The sequence below is a fragment of the Natrix helvetica genome (assembly GCF_964273705.1).
Source record: "Natrix helvetica genome assembly, chromosome: 1".
Taxonomy (NCBI): Eukaryota; Metazoa; Chordata; class Lepidosauria; order Squamata; family Natricidae; genus Natrix; species Natrix helvetica.
In genome coordinates this window covers 21293022-21319806 of record NC_138548.1, presented here as the reverse complement: position 1 = coordinate 21319806, position 26785 = coordinate 21293022, and the positions used below count along the sequence as shown (strand labels likewise).

At 46.8% G+C, this 26785-nt stretch overlaps 1 protein-coding gene and 1 long non-coding RNA gene across 2 annotated transcripts; one reads left to right on the top strand and one right to left on the bottom strand.

Annotated features, from left to right (window-relative positions):
* The first annotated feature begins 1606 nt into the window (after positions 1–1606).
* LOC309387201 lies at positions 1607–9264 on the top strand. The gene is made up of 2 exons (XR_014174562.1): positions 1607–2379; positions 8180–9264. It is a non-coding gene; the product is annotated as an uncharacterized lncRNA (long non-coding RNA).
* Positions 9050–25433, bottom strand: IFI30 (IFI30 lysosomal thiol reductase). Its single transcript, XM_081943492.1, has 7 exons — positions 25141–25433; positions 19325–19507; positions 19152–19226; positions 17818–17907; positions 15415–15567; positions 11924–11996; positions 9050–9703 (listed from the first exon to the last, which is right to left on the bottom strand). The coding sequence occupies exons 1-7, from the start codon at positions 25270–25272 to the stop codon at positions 9552–9554; spliced, it is 858 nt and encodes a 285-aa protein (XP_081799618.1). The 5' UTR covers positions 25273–25433; the 3' UTR covers positions 9050–9551.
* Between the last annotated feature and the right edge of the window lie 1352 nt (positions 25434–26785).

Here is a 26785-nt window from a genome sequence, read left to right as displayed (position 1 = left end):
TTCCAAACATAAGAATGGGACAATGAATGGGAAATTAACAGAGAGGAATCCAAACTCAAAACAGAAGGGAATTTTCTGACGGTGAAGATTATTAAACAGTGGAACAGCCAGCCTCCTGAAGTCATGGGTGCAAGATCCCTGGAAGATTTCAAGCTGAAGTTGGGTGGCCGTTCATCTGGGAAGGTCTGAGGATTCCTGCCCTAGACAGCGGTTGGTGATGGCAAACCTATGGCACGCGTGCCACAGATGGCACACAGAGCCATTTCTTAGGCACATGAGGCGTTGCCCTGTCAGCTCCAGCACACATGTGCACTCTGGCCAGCTGATTTCAGCCTTCATTTACTGCCATTTTTCGCCCTCCCGAGGCTTCCCTGAAGCCTCCGGAGGGCGAAAAACAACCCAACGCGCAAACCGAATGTTCGGGAACAGACTTGAACGGTTTGCACACTGGGCCGTTTTTCTCCCTCCCGAGGCTACAGGAGGCTTCCCTGAAACCTCCAGAGGGAGAAAAATGGCCCTACGGGCAAACCAAAGAATTATGGGTGTGGGCACGTTCGTGCATGAGCCCACGTGCTCCCCCCACTTTTGGCACGTGATAGCAAAAAGGTTGGCCATCACTGGACTAGAAGACCTCCAAGTTCCATTTCAGTTCTATATTATCTTGACCTTTTTGATGCTATCCACCTTCTGCAGACACCCTGCTTCTAGTTTGCACGTTGGTGAGTGTGATTAGCAGTTTGAGTTTTTCATATGAACCTATTCAAGGCTGGGGTCATTTGCGATTAGATTCTTCAAGAAGAATCTAGAAGTTTATGGTTGGCTTTGATTGATTTCATGTTGTACCACTTTTTGCCGCTCAAGGTGGATTTCATAACAATTGTGTCATAATTGTATTGTGTGTCAATTGTGTCAATAGTGTCACAGTACACAATATGGCCTCAAGGAATGCACATCTTACACACACACAAACACACACATGTTGCACAGAGATGGAAAGGTTTGACATTATCCACAATGGAGGAATAGTTGGTGAAGTTGACAAATTTTGGTGAAATGAATATGCTGATTTCTTTGAGTAGAGAAAACATATTGTCTACATTTCTTGCTGGCTAAAAGCCTCTTATGGACTTTTTGCAGAAAAATGAAAACAAAACCTGTGATTTACGGTTTTGATGATTACATAGGATCATTTGTACAAAGCAGAGTAATAAAATGTAACTTTAGAGAAAGGTGAAATATATATTTGTGTGTGTGTGTGTGTGTGTGTAAATATAAAACATGGTATAGTTATTTATATGTTTTAGCCCTAGTCCCCTAATTATCTTCCTGCAGCTTGTTCTTCTCTGCACTCTTTCCAGCGTCTCTACGGACCCCCCTCACCTTTTCTCCTGCACAATTCTCAATGCTTCAGAAATCAAGATTTATTTGTGAAAGCGTTCCCTGACTGCCTCTTTCTGGTAGCAAAAGGAATTGCATAAGGCAAATCGAAAGGAAAGCTTTTCTACTCATTTTTAAATATATGTAATTTTGTTAAATTTATCAAAACATAAAATACAAGTGCAAATAAAGATTGTGGGAAAGTGGGGAAGGGGGGAAGGGGGGTGGGAAGTGGAAGAGAATTGTGTGGGGTAAAGGGAAAAGCAGAAAAAAACCCATTCACTTCCAATTCTTTTCAGCGCGGTCGAATAAAGGTTAATAACATCGCAGCCTCAACTTTTTATCTTTGCATTCCTAGTATAAACTAGCTATTTCTATAACAATAAACCTATGTAATCAGCAAATCCCAAAATCAGAGTTTCATTTTTTTTTTCTGTCTCAAGCACAAAATCTAGAAGCTGAGGTAAAGGTAAAAGGTTCTCCTCGCACAAATGTGCTAGTTGTTCCCGACTCTAGGTGGCGGTGCTCATCTCTGTTTCAAAGCCGAAGAGCCAGTGCTGTCTAAAGACCTCTCTGTGGCCGAAGGTGCGTGGAACGCTGTTACCTTCCCGTCAAAGGTGGGCCCTATTTTTCTGCTTGCATTTTTACATGTTTTCAAACTGCTAGGTTGGCAGAAGCTGGGACAAGTAGCGGGAGCTTACTCTGTTATGCGGTGCTAGGGATTCGAACAAAAAAAAAATTGTGCGCCAATCTGGCAGTAACGCGGGTAGAACCCACCCCTGCACACCTATCTTAAAGCCACACAGGGGCATCTGCAGGATGTGGATGCAACATAACAAAAGCAGCGTTGTAGCATTGCCTGCAAGGTCTGCCCCTTCAGGGTGCACGTGCCATGGGAAAGTGCAAATCTAAAAGGGATGAGACTTGTGACATTGTTTTTTTCTTCCCATCCCCTGCAAATGCTACTAAAAGAGCCATGGGGGTGCAGTGATTAGAAAGAACGTTGGTCTTACCTGAACGTTTTTTTCTGGAGAGTGGAGGGAGGGGTCACTGAAGGGTTATTACAGCCTGATTGGTCCATTTGACTGAGAGAAAACTTCTTAGCCTTCGGCTTCTCCCGTTGGCTCCCAGTTTCCGCGATGTCACGGTCAGCGTCTGCATGATGTAAGAAGACAAGGGAAAGCCGCCCAGGGCCCCCCGATTCTACCCCTCCCGGACCCTGTCTATCTACCTAGGGCGGGAAAGTGACCCCTCCCTCCACTCTCCAGAAAAAAACGTTCAGGTAAGACCAACGTTCTTTTTCCAGTAGAGTGGAGGGAGGGGTCACTGAAGGGACATACCCACGCTACGTCCCAGGGAGGGGAGACTGGGTCCCAGGGGGAGGATCGGCCGCCACCCGCTGGAGCACCCTCCGCCCAAAGGACGCCTCAGCCGAGGCATAAGTGTCCAGGCGGTAGTGTCTTAAGAAGGGAGTAGGGGAGGCCCAGGTGGCGGCGCGACAGATGTCCCCGAAGGGTGCCCTTGTGGCCCAGGCCGCTGAGGAGGCCGCACTACAAGTGGAGTGAGCCGAAATCCCCGAAGGGGGAGATTTTCCCGAGGCTCCGTAAGTCTCAACAATGGCCAACCTGATCCACCTCCCAATAGTTGAAGACGAGACCTTTTTACCTAGGGAACTCGGATGAAAAGAGACAAACAGCGCCTCGGTCCTACGAATGCCCTCCGTCCGTTTTAGATAAATACGGAGGGCCCTGCGTACATCTGGAATGGGGCAAAAATTTGGTAGGACAATTTCCTGGGCCCTATGAAACCGGGTGTTAACCTTCGGGATGAACGAAGGCTCCAAGCGCCGAACCACCCTGACCTGGTGAATCATACAAAGGTCACTTTGTACAGAAAGGGCCTCCAATTCAGAAATATGCCTGGCCGATGTAATGGCCACTAAAAATACTACTTTCAGCGAGAGGAGACGCATGTGAACCGACCTGAGCGGCTCAAAGGGAGAACCCGTCAGCGCCTTCAGGACGAGGGTAAGATCCCAGGTAGGGAACCTATGGACAGGAGGCGGACGGATGTTGGCCGCCCCTTTAAGGAACCTCTTCACCAATGGAGAGCGAGAGAGGGTGGAGGAGCCCTCTCCTCCCAATATAGTGGATAGGGCCACTACCTGTCGCCTGAGTGTATTATGGGACAACCCGTCCTCTAGTCCTTTTTGGAGGAACTCCAAAACGTCTGGAACCGTGGCCCTAGCTGGATCCACCCCCCTGGGGCAACACCACTTCGCGAAAGCCGACCAGGTGGCGTTATAGATTCTAATTGTGGACGGCCTCCAAGCTGCCTCCAAGGTAGCTATGACCCCTGATGACAACTTCCTCCCCTTCAGTAATCCCCTTTCAAGAGCCACGCGGTCAGATGCAGCCCCTGCGGCTCTGGGTGAATTAAGACTCCCTGACACAGGACTACCTCTTGTGGCGGAATCCTCCAGGGGTCTGTGACCGAGAGCTGGACCAGGTCTGCGAACCATGGTCTCCTCGGCCAATATGGGGCTAATAGAATGACGTGAGCCCTCTCTGTGACTACCTTCCGAATGGTTCTGGGAATGAGGGGAAGGGGGGGGAAGGCGTAGAGGAGACCCGGAGGCCACCGGGTTCTGAGAGCATCCGCTCCTTCTGCTGCTGGAGTCTTGAATCTGGTGAAAAATCTCGGCAGTTGTGCGTTGCCAGGGGAGGCAAACAGGTCTACAAGGGGGTTGCCGAATCTGAGGCAAATCTTCCGAAACAACTCTGGGACCAGCTGCCACTCGCCGTTGTCCAGAGTCGCCCGGCTCAACCAGTCTGCCTGGTGGTTGGACACCCCCGATATATGTTCCGCCGTAATTGAGGCCAAGTGACTCTCCGCCCATAGGCCTAATGTCTGTGCCTCCCGCCACAGGGCTCAGGAGTGAGACCCCCCCTGACGGTTGACATGAGCTTTCGTCGCCACATTGTCCGTAAGCAGGAGGACGTGTCGCCCCTGCAGCTGGCGGTGGAAAGTCCGGATGGCCAGTCTCGCGGCCTTGAGTTCGAGCCAATTTATATTGTGTCTGAGGTCCGAGGCGGTCCAACGTCCCTGGGCCATGTCGGACCCCATCACAGCCCCCCCAGCCGTAAAGGCTCGCGTCCGTCGTGACTTGTACTCTCTCTGGCTCCCAAATTGAGGCCCCCTGTCGCAATGCCGGGGACATCCACCACTTGAGCGAGCATCTCACTTCTGGCGTTAAGAGAAGCGGTCGCAGAGAGTTGCTCAACATTCTCCTTTGGGCTGATATAAAGGCCCACTGGAGGGGACGCAGATGTAGACGGGCCCAGGGAACTATCCCTATACAGGATACCATCTTCCCCAGGAGTCGGGATAAGGTCAGGGTGGAAACGGACCTTTTTGCCCTGATGGACGTGATCAATTGTCTCAGACTGGTCAGACGGTCTGGGGATAGGCGAACCCTCCCTGACTCGGAATCTATTCCTGTCCCTAGATGAAGAATCTGTCTGGATGGGGATAGATGACTCTTGGGAAAGTTTACTGAGAAACCTAGTGTCTGGAGCCATTGGATGGTCAGCTGGAGGTCTGCTCTGGCTCTGGGGAGGGACCCTGCCTGCACTAGGACGTCGTCCAGGTAGCACTGGAGCCTCACCGGAATGGATCTCAGGTATGCAGCCAGGGCCGCCAGGACCTTGGTGAACGTCCGAGGGGCCGAGGCCAGGCCGAATGGAAGGGCCCGGTACTGGTAATGCTGGCCTTTGTGGGAGAACCGCAGGAATTGACGGTGAGCCCGGAATATGGGGATATGAAGATAGGCCTCCGTCAAATCTACCGAGGCCATGAAATCCCCCTTTCGAATGCCCTGCAGGATTGACTTTAGGGAGGCCATCTTGAAGCGCCTGTAAACTAGATACTGATTTAGGCGCTTCAGGTCGAGGATCGCCCTCCAACCCCCCGAGGCCTTCGGGACTACAAGAGATTTGAATAGTAGCCCCGCCCCCTCTCCGGCTCCGGAACGACCTCCACCGCTCTGATTTCCAGAAGGTGTGAGACGGCGAGGTCCACGAGACGACGGCGTTCCGGATCCCGGGATGGGGAAACACTCTGAAGCGTCTCGGAGGGTAGGAGGGGAACTCTAGTCTTAGGCCGTGGCGAATGGTCGCCCGGACCCACCCGTCTGATGTGATCTGGTCCCACTTGTCCGCGTACAGTGTCAGATGGCCGCCTATGGGATGACTCGGGTTCGAGTCATTTCCCTCTGCTGAAGGGGCGGCCGCCCCCCCCCCCCCCGCGAAAGGGTCGTTTGGATTGGGACTGGTACCTGGAGCGTTCCTGGAACCCCTGTCTGTTGTACTGCCTATCCTGCCTGTACTGCTGGAAACGGGGCTCCTGGTCCCTGTCATAAGTCCTGAAGGAAGGCCTGCGATACGGGTGACTACGAGTTTCGGCCTTCTTGGTGGAGGTGGGCATCACCTTTTTCTTGTCTTTATTCTCCACCAAGATCGGGTCTAGAGCAGACCCAAACAGATTGGGACCCGCAAAAGGGGCAGCTATTAAATCCCATTTGGCTTTATTATCGATCTGCCAATTCCTAAGCCAAAGGAGCCGGCGTGCGGCCACATAGGTAGCTAAGGCGCTGGAGCCGAATCGCATAGCATCTAGGGTAGCGTCGGCCAAATACTGGCAGGCCGCCATAACCTTGGTTAAATCCTGATGGATGCGATCATCCTGGATCGGGATACGATCCTGGAGTTGGCGGAGCCACATAACGGTCGTGCGATTAAAATATGAGGCGGCGGCCGCCGCCCGCATTGCCCATGCGGAAGCCTTGTAATTTTTCCGCAAGGTGAGCTCCGCCCTTTTATCTTCCGGCTTAAGCTTATCTGCCGCATCCCCCGAGACCACCGGGGAAGATGAGACCAGGGCAGCTATCGGTTGATCTATGGCCGGTAGTTGGATGGCCTGTAGGAAGGCCTTTTCCATGTTATAAGCCCGCCTGTCATTGCTGCCAGGGGTAGAAATTTTTGAAGGCCTCGCCCACTGACTGGTGGCTACCTCCAAGAACAGTGGAGGGGCAGGGATCTCCTCTTTATTGGAGGCCGTGTTTGAAAACATCACCATATCCGGATCTCTGGGCGGGGGCACTGTGGGGTCCCCCGTGCCCACCTTGGTGGTTCTCCTAGCCTTTTTCAGTAGGGGCTTAAACATGGCCTGGATAAATAGGTTGGAAGAGGTGGGCTGATCAGTGGCCGCATCCTCTTCCTCAGAGAAACCCCAGTCGTCTTGGCGACAGGCCTCCTCCCTAGAGGAGACCTCGCTCATGAGGGAAGGAGAAGAAATTCTAGACCTGGCCCTGCTGAAAGGAGTAATCCTACTATGCCGGGAAGGTCTGTCCCTTTGAGCTATTCCCTTGGAAATGGCTGCGGAGATTAATCGTTTTAGATTTTCAGGGAGGTGTTCTAGATCCTCCTCATCCCATTCAGAATCATGGTCATGGGGGACCGAATCCCTGTGAGACCTCCTACCCCGGGAGGAGCCTGCAGAGGGGCCCTCTAATGGGTCATTTCCATCCAAGCCCCCTGTCCCAGGGGAAGCTGGGGGTGGGGGAGAAGCCCCCCGTCCTTCACTCCTAACTGATCTGGATGAAGAGGAAGAGGGAGAAGAAGGGCTGAACCCCCTGTTGACAGAAGGGGAATGACAAGGAGCCTCAGATCTGGGGGATCTAGATCTAGGTCTGGGATCCCTGGCTTTCTTCTTCTCTGCCCTCTCAATGGCTCTTTCAATAGCTTTGGAGCGCCTAAGCTTGTCCCTTTGCAGAGCTCTGGAGGGTCTATCCTTAGCAGTAGGCCTAGCAGCTCGAGGCCTGGCTGGGGCCGTGGGGCCTGACTTCTCCTCTGGAGTCTGGTTTGAGCGGTTTCTGAACGCGCCGCCATCGCCCCACTCACGTGCTCAGCTGAAGATACTTTAGCTGATTTGAAGTGTTTTGCAGCCTTTGAGCCTGGCGCTGGTGTGGAGACGCTCAGCTTGGGCCTGTGGTGCCCCTTCGTTAAGGCCCGTGAGTTAGGGCCCGCCACGTGTTCAAAATGGCCGCCGGCTTGTTTTGCGTCCGTTTCTCTTCAGGCGGCCGCTAAAATGGCGTGCGCGCCGCCGCTTGCCTCCCCGGCCGTTCAGACGGCCAGTTGACCCACTAATGTCAATCGCAGCTCTGTGCGATTCCCCGCCGGTCTTCACGCCCGGCAGGAGCCGCTGGCGCTCCGGTCTTGCGCTCACGCCGCCGCCGAGGGCACCGCCGACCCGGGAAAGGCGACGCGGCCGAGTTAGGGGCTTGCCGGTCTTCACGCGCGGCAAAAAGGGCCGCCGGCGCTGCGGCTTAGAGAAATGGGTCGTCGGGGGAGGAGTTGGGAGCTGTAAGCCCCCCGGCACGCCCGAGACACCAGGAATCAGCCGGGGGAAGGAAAGGCCCAGAATGAGAAAATAGGTATGAGAGGAGAATGCTCTAAGCGCCTCTCCCTGCTTATCTGGGACAGCAAAAATGTCCCGCTGGGCACAGCTCCTTCTATTCTATAATTTCTTTTAATTTGAAATATCCAATTATCCAAATACTGCTCTAATTAGTACTCACAATCACTGGGAACCAAACAATAGTCTGAGGACCTTCTTGACTGAGAGGAAACTGGGAGCCAACGGGAGAAGCCGAAGGCTAAGAAGTTTTCTCTCAGTCAAATGGACCAATCAGGCTGTAATAACCCTTCAGTGACCCCTCCCTCCACTCTACTGGAAAATGCAGTACCACAAGTTAATTCTGCTAACTGCCGGCTTCCAGCTCAAGGTTCTCAGCCCAAAGTTCACTCAGTCTTCTTTCTGAGGTGGGTAAAATGAGGACTCAGATTGTTGGGCGCAATATGCTAACCCTATGATAAACTGTTTAGAGAGGGTTGTAATGTACTATGAAGCAGTGTATAAGTCTACTAAGTAGATACCTGTGCTCCGCTACAAAACTATGTGATCGGGCTTGATAAATCGACACTTACAGCTTGAAAATTAATGAGTAGTTACAATTGGCCTCTTCTCTCCCTCAGGCTTGCCCCGCAGAAGATCGGGTTTCAATAGATGGCTAAACCTCTCATTCCAGACTTTTGTTGAGACCCGCCTTCTCCCCCATCCCCAGCCTAAGTGGTGGGATTCCAAATCTTTTCCTACCAGTTCTATGAGAGCGTGCTTTGCACGTGCAACTCTCAAAGACTGCCCTTGGTGTCAGCGCGGATTAGCTGAGCTGCTTTTTAGCTCAGTTGAGGCGAGGCAATCTGCTCTGCCGCGCGAATCAGCTGGACTAAAAAACAAGGGAATATAGGACAGGGAAAGGCGGGGGTGGGAGGGCGGGGCCAGCCAGAGGTGGTATTTGCCGGTTCTCCGAACTACTCAAAATTTCCGCTACCGGGTCGCCTGAACCGGTCCGAACCAGCTGAATACCACCTCTGACTAGCCTGCTTCAGGGACAGCACCTGAAGGATGTTTTTCCCACGACCAGGAAACGTTTCAACCGTTGCCCCTTAACACGCTCTGTCATAAGAGCACCACTCGCCAGCCGCATTACAAAGGCAGGAATAGAGACCAGTTACCAAATGATGTTGTGCTCCCACGCGGAAGGAAAACCACATTATATTGGCTGTCTTGATGCACCTTTATTTAGCAAAACAGACTCTTCGGGAATATTAACAGAGCTGATGTTAAGGTTGGTCCTTAGGAAGACGTTGCTCCCACTTCTCCAGGTTCCAATGCAGCTTCCCGTATCTCAGATCACCAACAGGATTGGATGTTGGTAAGAAGAGATCAACTTTGTCCTTCTGAAGACATGGCTTTTTTTTTTCTAAAGACAACATTTCGATTTGAGGGAGGGGTACAATCAATAGGAAGTAGGAATGAGGGTAAAATCAGCAACTTTTATGAGGTTAAAATATGTAATTCTTGCTAAAGAAACTACTTTTCCAGAGGTTTATTCTTACAGCACCAAGAAAACCAAAATGCCACTCTTCTTCCCAAAACATCTGGCCCTGATTTTTCTTCTTCTGCTTCCTTGAAAGAGTTCATTGACTTCACTATATTCCAGATCCAAGCTCCACCTTGTAGCAGGGAAATTTGACAGATGTAGGATTAAAATCCTAAAAGGCTTCCATTGCTTTTCCTTGGGCAGACTGATAAAGTGTCTCCTCTCCCTCGGACAAGTTGGATGTGGACTTCCTCAAGGAAGTGCGGTTTGGGGAAAAAGGAAGAAACGAAAGTTCCTTTGGTCTTTTGCAGGCAGGTGGCAGATCTCCCTGCAAACACAAAAGTAGGTAAAAATCAGAGCTATAAAGAGGAAGAAGGATAATCTCAACGATATAATACTGACTCTTAGTTATCACAGCTCTTAGTTATTGGCTCTGTGTAATGCGCATGTTCTTTTTTTAACTAAGATTTTTTTCTGTCACTCGATTTACTGCTCTGGACAAATTTCTGCTGTAATTTAACTTCTGAAAGCACAAAGAAGTTGGACATCACAAGAGGGATCTGTCACGAAAAGGTTGCAGCATTTCAGCTCAGGATCTCAGAAGGTCATGAAGGACTTCAACGAGTAGCAGCAAGTTCTTTCTTGCACCTCCATTTGCTACACCATTTTCCGTTATAGAAGACTTATTTATCCATGAGCTCGTTAACCAAAGCATGTATTTTACACAGCATGTTTAGAAACCTGTTTAAGTTTTGCAATAGGCTCAACCACCAGCTGCCCAACTTCATTTTAACCTAATTTAACGTGTTAACGCAAATCCAGCTGATGAGACTAGGGATCTCCAATTTTTGTCTCACTGCACGCTGTATTAAGGTAATTTCTTTCCCCCAAAAGACTTAATAACACCGTAAACAGAAGCAAAGGACAATGATTAAGAAAAGAGGTCTAAAAATTTTGTTATTAAACATAATTAATTTTTATTTTGAATGTGTTATAAAGGTATAATGTGGTTGGATGATATTGAAAATAGATAAGGGAATGCCACTATGTGGTTTTGTTTTAAATTTTGGAATGTTTGTTATAAAGGGACGTTAAAACAACTATAGTCATAATGAAGGATGAGGTATGATGATAGAAATATATATAAATATATGTGAAGTAAAATATATAACTTGATATGAATCATAGATGTTGACTGTGGAAGGGATGCACGAAAGTTCTTTGTAACCAATTGACACACTTTCTACAATTTGTAATGGACAATGATTTTAAGGTGTTTGTTTGTGTTTATTCAATATATATATATATAAAAGAAGCAAAGGCCAAAACCCAACATATTGGAATACCTCTTACAAATTTTATTGGTGCAGATGAAAAAAAATGTACCTCCCAAGTTAAAAGACAGTGTTAGATCTAAACCCTGAATGCATTAGTTTGCCCATTTAGTACTAGTATTAAATAAATAGACAAATACATTCTGGGTTTAGATCTAGAAGACCTTTAGATTTCCATATCACCCAGGAGAAGAGTGACTTTCGGCCATATCGCATAAAATACACCAAGGGTTGGACCGATTCTTTATCATTTGGAATTATGGCATTTCTTCTTCGGGTAAAGAAGAAACAGGCAAAAGAAGAACACAGGTTCCATACATTTAGTATTTGTTCAAAAACTACAATAGTTGTGGTTTTTGCTTTCTACTAGATTATTTTAGAATAGAATAAGAATTAGAAGGGATCTTGGAGGTCATGTATTCTAAGGGTCCCCAACTCCCAGCCCACTACCGGGCATTGGCCCATTGGGAACTGGGCCACAGAAGTGGGGGGGGGTGAGCACATGACGCACGCACACAGCTCCATTATGCAAGCCCGCCACTCACGCATATAAGGCCTGTGCTTGTGCGTGCACTCACCCACTGCTCACATGTAACCATTCCCTCTCCCTCCCCCGCCAGTCTGCAAAGCTGGAAAGGTTGGGGAACCCTGATCTGAGCAACGGTGGCACAGTGGTTAGAGTGCAATACTGCAGGCTGCTTCTGCTGATTGCCGGCTGCCTGCAATTTGGCAGATCGACTCTCACCAGGTTCAAGGTTGACTCAGCCTTCCATCCTTCCGAGGTGGGTAAAATGAGGACCCAGATTGTTGGGGGAAATAGGCTGACTCTATAAACCGCTTAGAGAGAGCTGTAAAAGCACGGTGAAGCGGTATATAAGTCTAAGCGCTATTGCTATGGCTAACTAGTCCTACTCTCTGCTCAAGTTTCAGACAAATAGCTGAATTTTAGTATGGGCTCTCTGTTTGATTGAATATTTTTGATTGTTCTATATTTTTCCCTAGTTTACTATGCCACCCAGAGCCTACTGGAGTCTGGCAGCCAATAAATTTAAATCAATACATTCATATATTTTTTATTTAGTAAATAATAATATGATGCTCACTCAGTGCAATATAAGCAAAGGCAGAATAACTCATAGATGAACATCTCCCCCAACTTCTTTTTATCCATTCAAGATGAATGGGGAAACAACCAGAAAGAAAGCGATACTTGCCTTATACAAGCTGCAAACCAAATTGAAGAGAGATTCTTGCGCCTGGGTTTGGAGTTGTTCAGAGTGCTCCTGAGGAAAATAAACAAAGTGGAGGGAGACATTTTCACCATGGCAGTACACCAGGGAGTCTGGTTACTCTGCAAGTAGACTTCATCAAGAGACGTGAATACAGGTTGTCTTTGACGTACGACCACAACTGAGCCCAAAATGTATGTTGCTAAGCAAACCATTTGTTAAGTAAGTTCTGCCCCTTTTTACGACCTTTCTTGCCATTGGTATTAAGTGAATTGTTGAGGATGTTAAGCAGTGGTAGGATTCAATCGGTGCAACAACCGGTTCGCTTCGTGTGCACTTTGCATTTGAAATCAGCACCAAACCTTACCTTTTCCTGCAGACACCGATGAGTAAAACAGCTGAGACGTGGCAATCTGCTCTGCCGCGCCAATCAGCTGGGCTTCAAACAAAGGAAATATAGGATGGAATGGAACAGGCATGGGTGGGTGGGGCCAAATGATCGCCGGAACTACCGTTTCACCTGAACCAGCCCGAACCGGCTGAATCCCACCCCTGCTGTTAAGTTAGTAACACAGTTGTTAAGTGAACCTGACTTTGCTTGTCACAAGATTGCAAAAAGTGGATCACATGACCCCAGGACACTGCAACTGTCATAAATATGAACCAGTTGCCAAGTGTCCAAATTTTGTTCACAGGGCCGTAGAGATGCGCCAATGGTTGCAAGTGTGAGAAACATTCATAAGTCACTTTTTTTCAGTACCGCTGTAACTATGAATGGTCATTAAATGAACTGTTGTAAGTCCAGGACTACCTGTATTAGCACTGTGCAAAATGTTTAAGAATTGCGTTCAAATGCTCAAAGCTCTCTCCAAGCTCAAAGGAGTCCGATTTTGAGCATAAAGGGTATTTTCAAACTGGCAACTATTTGGAAAGGATCAAAATAACACCAACAAGACGGGACCCAATATTGTCACATCAGCCTGTTTTGATCTTGAGACACTTTGAATTTGAGTGGGAAGTTTAGAACTTTGAACATCATTCTCCTAGCACAGTAAAGGGAAAAAAAGGTAATCCTTTCCTTTTTCATATTCATGTAGTATTTCACCCCTTTAGCCAAATAACAATCAAGGAATGCTGAATGCTTCCTGACATTACAACTCAACACAATTGACACTGAAGCAAAAAAGTAAGAAGAAGATAGAAGGGAACATCTGTTAAGAAGGGGCAGCGCGAATCAGGGCCCTCTTATCACAATCAGCTCAACGTTTAGGAGCAAACTGAAGGCCCAATTGTCCATCTCAAAGGGGAAAGTTAAGGAAGCAGAAAAATCTAAGCATCGGCCTCAAAGGTCTAAAGCAGGGGTGTCAAACTCAAGGCCCACGAGCTGGATGTGGCCCACGGAGTGCTTAAATCTGGAAATAGCAAAGTGGTGCCTCTGGCAGCCAAAACAGGGCATGGGGGGCACGTGTGGGAGGAGGAGATAGGTGACGTCCGTCCCACCCCGCCCAGCCCCCGCTGGCTTTCCCATGGAGGAGAACTACAATGCTGATCTGGCCCCCAAAGAAATCTAGTTTGACACCACTGGTCTAAAAAGAGCCATGGTGGCGCAGTGGTCAAAATGCAGAATTGCAGGCTGACTCTGCTCATTGCCAGGAGTTCGATCCTGACAGGCTGAAGGTTGACTCAGTCTTCCGAGGTTGATAAAATGAGGACCCAGATTGTTTGGGGCAATATGCTGTCTCTGTAAACTTCTCAGAGAGGTCTGTAAAGAACTACGGAGTGGTATATACAGTGCTATTGCTATTGCTAAATAGATAGTCCTCTTTTTATAACCCTCCATTTAGCAACTTGCAACTGTCCAAAGTGATAACCACTGAAAAAAGTGACTTACGACAAGTCCTGCACTTACAACTGTTACACTGTCCTCGTGGATCCATGATCGTGAGCTGGACAGTTGGTAACCAGCCTCTGTTTAGGACAGTGCAGCATCGTAATATCACACAATCACCATTTGTGGCTTTCCCGAGGACTTCCAAAAAGCAAAGTCAACGGAGGAAGCCAGATGTCAGGCCTGTAGTTATGTTCCTTTTAGGATCTTTGGCCTGCCACACTTTCTATTAATTCACTATGCTCTTTCATTAGTGTAGTAATTGGGAGGGGGGAATAGAAAGGAGTAGAGTTGTGGAATGTGTTGTTGTCATTCTTTTCTAGAAGCCCAAGGTCATCTTTTGTCTCCGCACCTCTGCACTTGACCGGAACCAGCTGGATAGAGATGCCAGCGTGGCCGAAGAAGATTGGACCATGTGATGGAGTTATGGGTGTGGGTAAAGGATCATGAACTTTCAATGGGTGGAATCCCAGGAAGCTTTTAGATTTGGGATTCCACAGTTTGTGCCAACATGTCTGTCTTATTAAATTGGAACTTTAAGGATAGCCCTGCATTGGACTCTGATTTAATTCTGCATGATATTTGGAACGCTGACACCAGATTTACTTAATGAGTAATGATTCACTGAACAACCATGGCAAAAAAAGATTGTACAATGGGGCACAGTCCTATGACAACTTACTTATACCACCACATTCTATTAGCGATGAACGTTCCGGTCTCAATTGTGGTCGTAAGTTGAAGACTATCTGAACTATATAATTAAAAGTGCGCTATTGATTTTCAGGAAGAGCATCCGTCCTGTAAACGGCCTTCAGTCACCCCCACAGTCCAACCCGAATCAAGAGATTACAAGGTCTTAAAAAGGAGAAGAAAATGTTGGAAGAACATCTTTTTTTACATCATGGTTTAGCGGCAACTTCTTTGCAAGGCTTGATATATCTAGAAGGGTTTCTAGAAGATTGACAAGGTGGGGTCCTTGGGACTCTCTGAGTTTTCTGGCAGACGTTTCATGACCAAGCTCGGTAACATCACTATTGCAGCACCAAGCTCAGAGAGCATCCTCAGGATGCCAGAGGTCAACCCTGGGCTACAATTATTCTCTTCTAAGATAATACAAGAAGACATGAGAGGGGAACATTATCTCCTGCCTCCAATAACACCAGAGGTGGTATTCTACCAGTTTGGACCAGTTCACACGAACCAGTAGTGGAAATCGTGGGTGTCACTGCCCACCCACCCTGGCTCTATGGCATCCCACTTAGGCCCCTTTTTAAAGCCAAAGCGCATGCGTGGACGGCTGAGCACATGTTGACATTTGTGAACCGGTAGGGAAGGTAAGTGAATACCCCGTTTTCCCGAAAATACAACCTCCCTGGGCTTTTGAGTGCATGCGCTAAAATAAGCCCTCCCCCCGAAAATATTGCAACACAGCAGCAGCCACAAGGTGACCACGCTTGCCGCCTTCTGCGCCTCAAAAATAATAAGACCTCCCTGAAAATATGCTTATTTCAGGGGTGGAAAGAAAATAAGACCCTGTCTTATTTTCGGGAAAACACGGTACCATCCCTGATTAATACTTACCCCATTGATGAGAATCCAGGGCACATACTCATGCTGTGGTTTCAGAGCCCTGGTGAGTTCAGCATTCCTATGCATAAGCTTGTTACCTAGGTCTCCGTTCACACATGCATTGACGTCTGCTAGAGAGGCGTTAGGAGCATACAATTTCAGGCACTGCAAAAAACAGAACGGGCAATCCTTATTACTTTGAAACCAGAACGAGCAATTTTATTAAATCTGTTTCATTGATCCCCGAGCCTCTAATCACAACCACTGAAAGACAAAGGTGGATTTGACTGCCTTTATACATCCTGTAGAACAGTGTTTCTCAAACTTGGCGACTTTAAGTCCTGTGGACTTCAACTCCCAGAATTCCCCAGCCAGCTATGCTGGCTGGGGGATTCTGGGAGTTGAAGTCCACAGGACTTAAAGTCGCCAAGTTTGAGAAACACTGCTGTAGAAGCTGATGTATTATTTGGGCTCTCTCTCAGACCCATCCAGCTTATAGAAATGAGCAAAAAAAATGGAATACAAATGCTATACGAGTGCCTGGAAAAAAAGTAGTATAAAATTTAACAATAAATTTTGTTTTATTACTACATTTGTGCAATGTACAATACAATACAATACAATAGCAGAGTTGGAAGGGACCTTGGAGGTCTTCTAGTCCAACCCCCTGCCTAAGCAGGAAACCCTATACCGTTTCAGACAGATGGCTATCCAACATCTTCTTAAAGACTTCCAGTGTTGGGGCATTCACAACTTCTGGAGACAACTTCTGTTCCACTGATTAATTGTTCTAACTGTCAGGAAGTTTCTCCTCAGTTCTAAGTTGCTTCTCTCCTTGATTAGTTTCCACCCATTGCTTCTTGTTCTACCCTCAGGTGCCCTGGAGAATAGTTTGACTCCCTCTTCTTTGTGGCAACCCCTGAGATATTGGAAGACTGCTATCATGTCACCCCTGGTCCTTCTTTCTATTAAACTAGACGTACCCAGTTTGCTTTCAATCTGCTGGTCACTTATGGCAGGGGTCCCCAACCCCTAGTTCACGGTCCGCTAGAGTCCATGGTTTGTTGGAAACCGGTCCGCTAAGCCACAGGCGAGCACACAAAGCTCCATTTGTGCATGCATAGAATTGGGTGGCACACATAAAACCATCCCCCCGCTGCTGCCGATTCATGGAGCCAGAAAGGTTGGGACCACTGACTTATGGCATCTAACATATTTCAGGTAGTTCTTGGTTAATAAAGGTGCTGAATGAGGGATTCTTACAACCGGTCCTCAAAGTTTCAGTTATCGCAACATCCCATGGCCATGCGATTGCAATCTGCAACCTTTCTTGACGGCTTCCCCCAAGCAAAATCAATGGGGAAGCCGGCAGGAAATCGGAAGTCAGAATCAGGGGAGGTGCTTGCTTAACACCTCACAGTGATTCACTTAACGACTGTAACCAGGGTCTGTTGGGACTGCCGTTGCTAAGTGCATGGTCACATGACATCACACTGTATAACTCCATCCCTTAGTAACAGAAATTCCATTCCCAATTACCATCATTAAGCAAATTAAATTAAAATGATTATTAGCAGAACTGAAACAGTCGGAGAGAAGAAGGGAAACCTTTCTTGACAGTGGAAATGGGACAAAAGATAGCTCCCAAAGAAGTTGAAACTTGGTAAATTCAATTTTACTATCAGAGACTACTATCTAAACTTATTTGACCATACTGTAGAACAGGGCTGTCAACCTGCCCATAGACTGGATGCGTCACGCGCTGGCCATGCCCACACCTGGTTTACCAAAGGGGGAGGGAAATCACGATATGTCACGTGACACCACTGTGACGATGTGAGTTTGACACCCTTGCTGTGGAAAGTCAGGAAGATGATCTCGACAGAAATATGCAAGGCATTTTATGTATTTCCTGGGTTAAAGGAGATGAAACATTTTTAGGTCCTGAGCAATGAGATGATATTTGGAAGAGGCTCAGGCAGTTATCTCCCGGATTTACCGGAGTATAAAAAGGGGGAGGTGGAAGGTTTGCATATTATGATAGACCATCTCAATAAAACTAGTATTGGTCTTCCAGAGGAATTGGTTTTCTGGACTGGTCTACCTAGTGGAGCTCACACATACAATGCGGACACCCTGCTTGCTAGGATTTTTTTTCAGCTTTCTCGGTTGCATTCAGCTTTTATTTATTCTCTTTCATTTTATTTATTCTCTTTCTAGAAGTGAGCATTCCCGGTGTTGGTCCTTTTAAACAGGCGATGGCCATCCTCATGGGTAAAACAAATGCCCTGGCATGGCACAGTCCCTCGGCCAAGTTAAACACCGAGTGTTCAACCTTAGTTCTACCATCCCTCCCTCCGAGGTCTCCCTGTTCTCCCTCATCAGATCAGAATTGCAGGAAGACCCGTGGCATACCAGTGGCAAGCTGTTGACAACATCTACACTTGACTCCATGCAGAAGATGAGGCCAAAATCGAACCCCGGGTACAGGTGGCTGATACAAGCCTAGGGAAGACAGAGCACAAGGGTTAGGACAAGGATGTCCACGCAATAAGCTCAGAAGATCAAGCTTACAGCTACAACATACATCTACATCAAGGGAATCTGTCAGGTTTCCTAGTAACTCCCCCAACTAAAGAAGGCTTGGGTTTCCTCTAAGTTCCATTTTATTAGAGATGTCATATTGGCACATCTGGGAAAACTCCAAATCTGAAAGCTTTCAGGTTTTCCCCATCCAAGTGAAAGTCCAAGCTCCTGCCCAGCACTTATGACCCTTGCAGCCTCCCCATGGTCATGGGTTCAAAATTCAGAGGCTTGGCAACCGACCCATATTTATGACAGTCTCAGGGCCACATGATCCTCTTTTGCGACCTCCTGACAAACAAAGTCAATGGGGAGCCAGATTCACTTAACAACCGTGTTTACTCAACAACGGCAGTGATTCACTGAACAACTGGGGCAAGAAAGATCACAAAATGGGGCAAAATTCACTTAATAAGTGTCTCGCTTAGCAGCAGAAATTCTGGGTTCAATCATGGTCGTAAGTCGAGGAGTACCTATATAGTCTTGGGGAAGAAATACGGGCTGTTTTCCTATCTTTTGTGAGTTTCTACAAGCAGAGATTTAACCTGCAAAATGGCTGCTGAAGCTTGGCAGATAATTAAGGCATCCATTTCACCCTGACATCCACTCCTGAAATGGGCCTTTGTCCTCCCTTACTGAGGGAAGACACAGCTTCAGCTTGCAAGTTTGTGCTCTAAAGCATGCTGCTGTGTAGATCAGGGGTGTCAAACTCAATTTCATTGAGGGCCACATCAGGGCTGTAGTGGACCTTGGGGAGGGCTGGCTGGGCGTGGCCAACTGGGTGGGCATGGCCAACTTAATGGGCACGGCCAGCTTGACGTCACTCCCCAAACTGCTGGCATGTTTCCCCTTCGCACAGGTAGACCGGGCCGAAGCTACGTTGGCCTGATCTTTCCTCTTCACATTGGGTACACTGGGCCAAAGCAACGCTGGCCCAATCTTTCCTCTTTACATTGAGGAAATGCAAAGACAGCCCCACAGGCTGAATCCAATCACACCGTGGGCCGGATCTGACCCCGTGAGCCTTGAGTTTGACACCCCTGGTGTAGATGCAGGAAGCCATTTCCAAGTTGCAACCTAGGCAAGGTTGATCTGCTCCAATAGGTCATTCCCACATCTCACCCTCAACTCTTCTCTCTTTTATCAGTTACTCTATAAGCACAAACCTCTATCATGTTCCCCAAGCATTCGTCTTCGCCATGCTGGCATTCAAAGTGCCATTTTGTAGCCTCTTTCGTCTCCTGTAAGATGATAAATGGAGTGGATGAGAAATCTGGAACAAGGATTCGCCTCCATAACATCTTCAGTCATTCTGCTACACCCAGGGACATTCTCCTACCTCTGCATTCCCGTAGGGGACCAAAGTGACATTCATGATATCTTGTAGCATCAACCAAGTGGGAAAGAGCATCAGCACAAGAAACTCACGGCAACCAGAACAGAGGGATTCATAGTAGAGGCTGACAGAGACAGGGTCGGCTTTCAGGGAGTTGGAGATCAAATTGGTGCAATGCTTCTCCACCTGCAAGAAAGGAAAGTCTGCATCAAGACGAGGTGTTCGGGGTGTGACTGCCTGGTACGCCAGCAAATTAAAAAGGTGGTTGTCTTCCTTGGGTAGGGCCAAAGGAAATACTTCTTTTTCATAGCTTATACCAGTGTTGGTGAACCTTTTCGGCACTGAGTGCTGAAATGGGAGCGTGTGCACATGTGCACCGGCTACCTGGTGTTCTGGTTTTTGACGCATATACACGCATGAGCACCAGCTGGCCAGTGTGCATACGCATGCCAGAAAGCGGAAGAGCAGCTGCCCGGTGCGCTGGAAAGATGATCTTCCAGTTTCTGGCACATGCATGCACACCGGCCCAGCTGGTCTTCACACGCGCATGCATGCCAGAAACCACAACACCAGGCGGCCGATGCACATGCATGCATGAATACCAACTGGCAGGCGGGCTGGAACCTGGAAAGCAACAAGTGAAGGCTTGCGTGCCCGGAGAGATGGCTCTGTGTGCCACTTCTGGCAAGCGTGCCACAGGTTCACCACTGGCTAATACATCACAGGCTAATACTGTATATGTTCTGCTGGTTCATTCAAAAGGACTTTAAATGGTTGGAAAGAAAGAAAAATCAGCATCTGGATAATTCTGGCATGAGGGTGGCAACCTCTTTCTCCGAGGTTGTGGGTTGGGTTCTGTACATTTTGCTACCAGGCTGGGTAACATCTTCAATGGAATTTAGAGGGATGTCTGTGTCAGTATTCTTCTAAGGGCTTCATGTGGTCAGTAGGTCTTATGATGATGAGGTCACATCAGATGAAGGCCTTGTGATTGGTGTGGGTCCCTGACCTGACATGAACCACACCTGATCCATCATAAGACCTCACCTGACATGACCCTCACCTCATGTGACCTCCCTATCACAAGACCTACTGACCACACAAAGCCCTTATAAGCCGAAGAACACCGACATTGGCATCCCCCTAAATTCTGCTGAAGATGTTACCAAGGCTGGTAACAAAACCTTCAGAAACCAACCCACAAGCTTGGAGAACGAATCTCCACCCTCATCCTCCACCCTCATCCTTTCAGCCTGTCTCCAGTCAGCACGGACTTCATCCATCACTAAGACCTCTGCAGCCACAATGGGGAAGGTCTGGACTTCAGGGCCTTGTGGAGTTTTTGGTGCTCTCTGAGCTGATTGTTTCCTTTTCAGGTGGTTTCATTATCCAACTAGGTAAGATCTTCAGTGGTAGAAGAGTAATGTTACTTATTTGGGTAATGAAACGTCTGCAAGAAAGCCACCAAGCTCAGAAAGCACCGAGGATTCCAAAATTCATCCCCCAGCTACAAATATCCCCTTGTCCGAGCTGGTGTCCCTGCTCCTCCTTTCCCACACCTTTGGGCCAGTCCTCAAGCGTGGAACCATGTGAAATTAACAAACAAGAGGGAAGATGTACATCTTCCCGCCACCCCGAGTCCTTCATGAGAGGGTGCGGCTAAGAAATAAATATTTTATTATTATTATTATTATTATTATTATTATTATTATTATTATTATTATTATTATTATTATTATTATTATTATTATTATTATTATTATCTGGTTGTATTATATAGTCTGGTTTGGTTCTGTAACCAAACAAGTCAGAGACCAACTACAACGGATAATTAGGACTGCAGAAAAAACAATGGCTACCTACCTGCCTTCCATTGAGGACCTGCACACTGCACGAGTCAAAAAGAGGGCTGTGAAAATATCTACAGACCCCTCGCATCCTGGACATAAAATGTTTCAACTTCTGCCCTCAAAAGGAGGCTGCACACCGGAACAACTAGACACAAGGACAGTTTTCCCCCGAATGCCATCACTCCGCTAAACAACTTATTCCCACAGCACTGTCAAATTATTTTTTAAGACTACATTACTATTATTCTTCTCATCCTTCCTAGTACCTATCTCTTCCCACTTATGACTATAATCATGTTGCTTGTATCTTTTAATTTATATTGTTTTATTTGTTTCCTAGCATGATTTGATTGCTTATTAGTAACCTATGACTATCACTAAGTGTTGTATCTTATGATTCTTGATGAATGTATTCTATTTTATTTTTCTTTATGCACAATGACAGCATATGCACCAAAGACAAATTCCTCACATTTGGCCAATAAAGAATTCTAGTCTATTCTATCAGTGATTGCATGGCCTCCATAGACGCCATACTAACTAAATAGATAATGCTGTATCCCTAGGCTATTTCCCTATTTTAAACCTTAGGACAGGGGTGTCCAAACTTGGGAACTTTAAGACTTGTGGACTTCAACTCCCAGAATTCCCCAGCCAGCCTGGCTGGGGAATTCTGGGAGTTGAAGTCCACAAGTCTTAAAGTTTCCAAGTTTGGACACCCCTGCCTTAGGATGTTTCTTTCAGGAAAAAAATTCCTTCCACAACCAGTGTGAACTGTTATAAACACAGCCTGATTGTGATACACAGATCTACCCTGTTTTCCCCAAAATAAGACCTCCCCAGATAATAAGCCCAACTGGGCTTTTGAGCGCATGCCCTAAAATAAGCCCTCCCCTGAAAATAAGCCCTCCCCGAAAATATTGCAACACAGCAGCAGCCGTGAGGTGACCACGCTCGCTGCCTCCTGCATGTCAAAAATAATAAGACCTCCATGAAAATAAGGCCAAGCGCTTATTTTCAGGGATCAAAAGAAAATGAGACCCTGTCTTAATTTTGTGGAAACATGATAATTATGAACGATTGTACCAAGGAAGGTGACAATAAAAACAAAAAAAGCTCAAACGCTTTGATTCACACCCCCTCCCAAGAATTCAACCATTTCCTCCTTTCTTTGTAAAGAGAAGTGAAAGTGTGAGGTTTTGCCAAAAACGGGGCTGATTCATTTTATCAACCGTGGGGTTTTCTGTCTGGAATTTTCCCTAATAAAATGGGCTGGGCCAAAGGAGGCTGGGCAAAGTCTCTTTTATTGCAACCTAGCTGCAAAGGTTTTGTTTGCAAGGGAGCTTTTGAACTGGGAGCACAGACTCCCAACTTTCTAACTGCAGGGGAAAACAGTCCGACAGTACAGGTAGTCCTCAACTTATGACCACAATTGGGATGGGAACTTTCCTCACTAAGCCATGTGGTCATTAAGTGAATCACGCCAGATGTCACAACCTTTTCTGTTGCATTGGTTATGCAAATCACTGCAATCATTAAGTGAAGCATGAAAATGTTAAGTAAATCCAATTTCCCCCACTGACTTTGCGCATTAGGACTTCATCTATGCCTGGCAATTAGTGGAATGCCATTACTGTTCCCTATTCAAACAGAAAGGTTGTGCAATTGTAAGCCAGAAAACAGACAGAAAACTTAGTATATGATTGTAGATCTAGACAAAAGGTACCAAAATGTGAATAAGTTTGAATTAAACCACTCCTGAACTCTTGCCAAAAAATTTTCAAGGACTAGTCCAGGCAGTTGCCAGGAGTCAATGTTGACTCAAATGGCATGCACACACACACAAACACACACACACACACACACACACACCATTCTGCATGGCGGATATGGAGCCGAACGTTGGTTAGTTACTAAGTGCATTAACAGCAGTTTATGATGGAAGTAAACTATAAGAAAGAGAGATAGGTAGGGAGATAGGGAGGGAGGTAGAGAGATGATAGATAAATACTTATTAGTGTACGAACATGGTGAAAGGAAGGATAATTTATAAGGGTGGAACAGTACATAATTGGTATGATTTTGCAGTATTTCGTTCACTTCTTTTAAACCTGTCTTTGACTATTGCTCACCCGTTTTCTGCACTTTGCACCAGAATACAATTCAGATGCATCACAATACAATTTTCATCACAGCCAGTCAATGGGGCCCAGACCTCTAGAGCGTAAGGTAAGCAAAAGGGGATATTTCGAAACAGGGGTGGCCAGGGAATTCTGGGAGTTAAGGTCCACAAGTTTTAAAGTTGCCAAGGGTGCTAGACACCCTTGCTTTAAAATTTGGAGAGGTTGCTGGTTTCTACACAATTTAGGCCGAGTTCTGTGAGACCATTTTTTAATATGTACTATATATTGCCTTTTATTTCCTGATCAAACCTGCTGCTTCCACCCACTATTCCTTATGCAAAGGTTCCAGGAATTTCTGCCTACTCCCTGTCCTCCCCATTGCTTAGCTGGGAGAAATTAAAAACCCAAGTCCTCTGGCATTAAAGGAGGAGCAGGAAGGGGGGAAAACCCAATGATTTGCAGGTTATTATTGAGCTATGGATCCTTGGATAATGAGCGATACTTAACATCAGCAAGGGCTTAAGAAAATTAGTCAAAATTTCGCCTTGTTGGACTCTGCAGGAAGTATTTTAAAAGAAATGTCTGGCCAACTCCTATAAGTGGGGTAAGAGTTATGAAGATCTTTCCTCTTTCAGGGAATGTCATGGGTTTTAGACCTTCTGTTATGCATTTCTTCCATCTGATCATCCTCGGCACGAAACTTATGAATGAAGGAAAAACATAGTAATGTCTGGTGATTCTTCATTGACAGCATGAGTTCTTTGGAAGCCGATTCAAATGTCCTTTGCTTGACTTTACAGCCAGCCTGCCTGCCTGCCTGCCTGCCTTCCTTCCTTCCTTCCTTCCTTCCTCCTTTTCCTTCCTCCCCCTCCCCTCCCCCCTTTTTTCTGGCATTCATAATAAGATCAATACTGCACACACACCACGCAAACAGATCAACCTTAAGCACACATCTCACTATTAACTTTCTGCTGGAAAATAAACCGTACCAATAAAAGATAATATTTGTAGCTCAAGGTAGAAATATAGGAGAGCACTGATGACGTTCCCTAGTTTGGGTAATGAAACGCCTACAAGAAAATAACGAAGCTTAAGAATGTGGGATAGGTAGAAATTGGATATGTATTTGTATGGTTAGTAATTCTATGAAAGAAAGGATCAATGGGCAGGTAATCTGACTGACTACACATACCTATGTAATGGATATAAAATGTAATTGTTGTTAAGATCCAAACACTATATGGAAATGTTTATGCCAGAAATGTTGCATTATGTCCAATGTTTTTAATGTTTATCTAATAAAAAACTTTTTTTTAAATTAAAAAAAGGGAAAAAAAGGAAATAACCAAGCTCAGAGAGCATCAAGAGACACCCCCTCCCCATAATAAAACGTCCCATCTTTTCAAATGGGGATCATTTTCTACCATCTTAACCGTTTGAGCTGCTTGCTTTCTTCCTTTCTTTGAAGGGCTTTTTTTTTTAAAGAATGGACTTGTTCTTTTTGACAATGCGGAGAGCCAGCACCTTAAAGGTCCTGACTCAGGACGGAGAGATCTGGGTTCTAGTCCTCCCTGGACGACCCTGGACCGTGCGCTTTCTCTCGTCATCCCCCCAAATCAGAGACAAGCCTGCTGAAAAAATCAAAACCCTTCCCCGGTGTTTCTCGGGAGCCGTGGCTGCAACTTTTCGGGGATCGTTCAGGGGAGGCTAGCAGAGAAAGAGGGGGGGGGGAACAAGCGGACTCCTGCTGCAGCAGGAGTTTGCAAAGCACCCAGTTCGAAGCCGACCCGGCATGCCTCATTGCAGACCGGTTATCGGGTGCAGCCTAGCCAACCCTCCGGCTTACCTGGCAGGCTCGGGCGATCTCTTTGGAACTGCACCAAAGTTGCGGCGGATAACCGCACGCCGGCCTCCCACTTTCCCCGCAGGAGCTCGCCCAGAGGCTGCCCGCGATGAGGAGAAGAAGCCAACCACCCATGGCGAAGCGCTTCCAAATCTCGGCGGCCAAGACCAGTTTGGCGGGCCTTTAAACTCTCCCCGCCTCGGCCCGCCCCTTTCCTGCTCGGGGCAACCTGTTTTTCCTCTTCGGTTGCTCTTCGTGTCTCAGCCGGCCCCTTGGTCTTGTGCGCCTTTCCTCCCGTTTGAAAACCTCCCGTTTTCTGGGGAGGTTGGGAGCTGCTGATGCCGCCACCCAGGCGCATGATTGCATTTTGCGATCTGATTGGGGGGGGGGGTGCAACCACGACCAGCAATCGATTACAGACGAGCAAGTTGATTTGCTGATTTGCAAAGGGGTTGAAATATAACCGCCGTATCTGATTCTTTTCATTCTCACAATAGGTTTCTGGGATGACCGTTGCTCCTTTCCCTTAAACCCTCCAATGCGCCTTGAAAGCCTTAAATGTGCCTGCACAAAATCCAGTTCTGGACTACCAAGGGAAGAGAGCTAGTAGTACTTCTGCTTCCCAGCTGGCTTATTTACTTACGTATTTATTTATTTAGTCAAACATGTACGAGATAACAGGTATACCTGTAAAGATGGACACGAACACGGGAAATGGGTACGAATAAATGGGGACGGATGGGTGCATAAGCGCTGGTGCACTTATGCACCCATCCCCTTACAGACCTCTTAAGAAAGGAGTGAGGTCCATGCTAGGCAGTTTAAGGTTAAAATTATGGGGGTTTGAGGATGTAACAACGGAGTCGGGTAGAGCATTGCAGGCGTTGACCACTCTGTTGCTGAAGTCATATTTTCTGCAATCAAGTTTGGAGCCTTGAGTTTGTATCCATTGTTTGCCCATGCATTATTGAGGTTGAAGCTGAAGTAATCATTGGCAGGTAGGACCTTGTAGCAGACAATTTTGTGTACTACGCTTAGGTCAGACCTTAATCGGCGTAGTTCTAGATTGTCCGATCCCAAAATTTCAAGCCTGGTGGTATAAGGAGCGGAGGACTCTTCTCGTGAAATACCTCTGGATTCGCTGGATTGAATTAATGTCTGATATACAATGTGGATTCCAGGGGAGCTGTATTCGAGAATTGGTCTGGCAAAAGTTTTGTATCCTCTAGTTTGCAGTATAATGTTACCAGAGAAGAAGCTTCACAAAATTAGGTGAACAACTCTTACTGCTTTTTTGGCAATGCTGTTAACAGTGAGTCCTGGGGCTTGGATCTTTTGAGATGAGTAATCCTAGGTCTTTGACTTGAGTCAAAGATGGCCTTAGCTTTAGAAGATGGCTCTAGTTTTCTAACCGTCCTGGCACACTTGAATAAGTGCACTTTTGGAAGTTTCTTTTGTCTTTTTTGGTAAATGGGATTTCCAGATTTTACAAACAAAAAGCTGCATCTTTGTATAAGGAGTAGGAAGCTTACTTTAATTTGTCTCTGACCCCATCCCTCTGATATATTAAAAATGATAATCTATGTATTCCGGGGAAGCAGCCTGGAATTGAGGAGAAACTTTTTTGTTTAGTTTGTTTAGTTTAAGA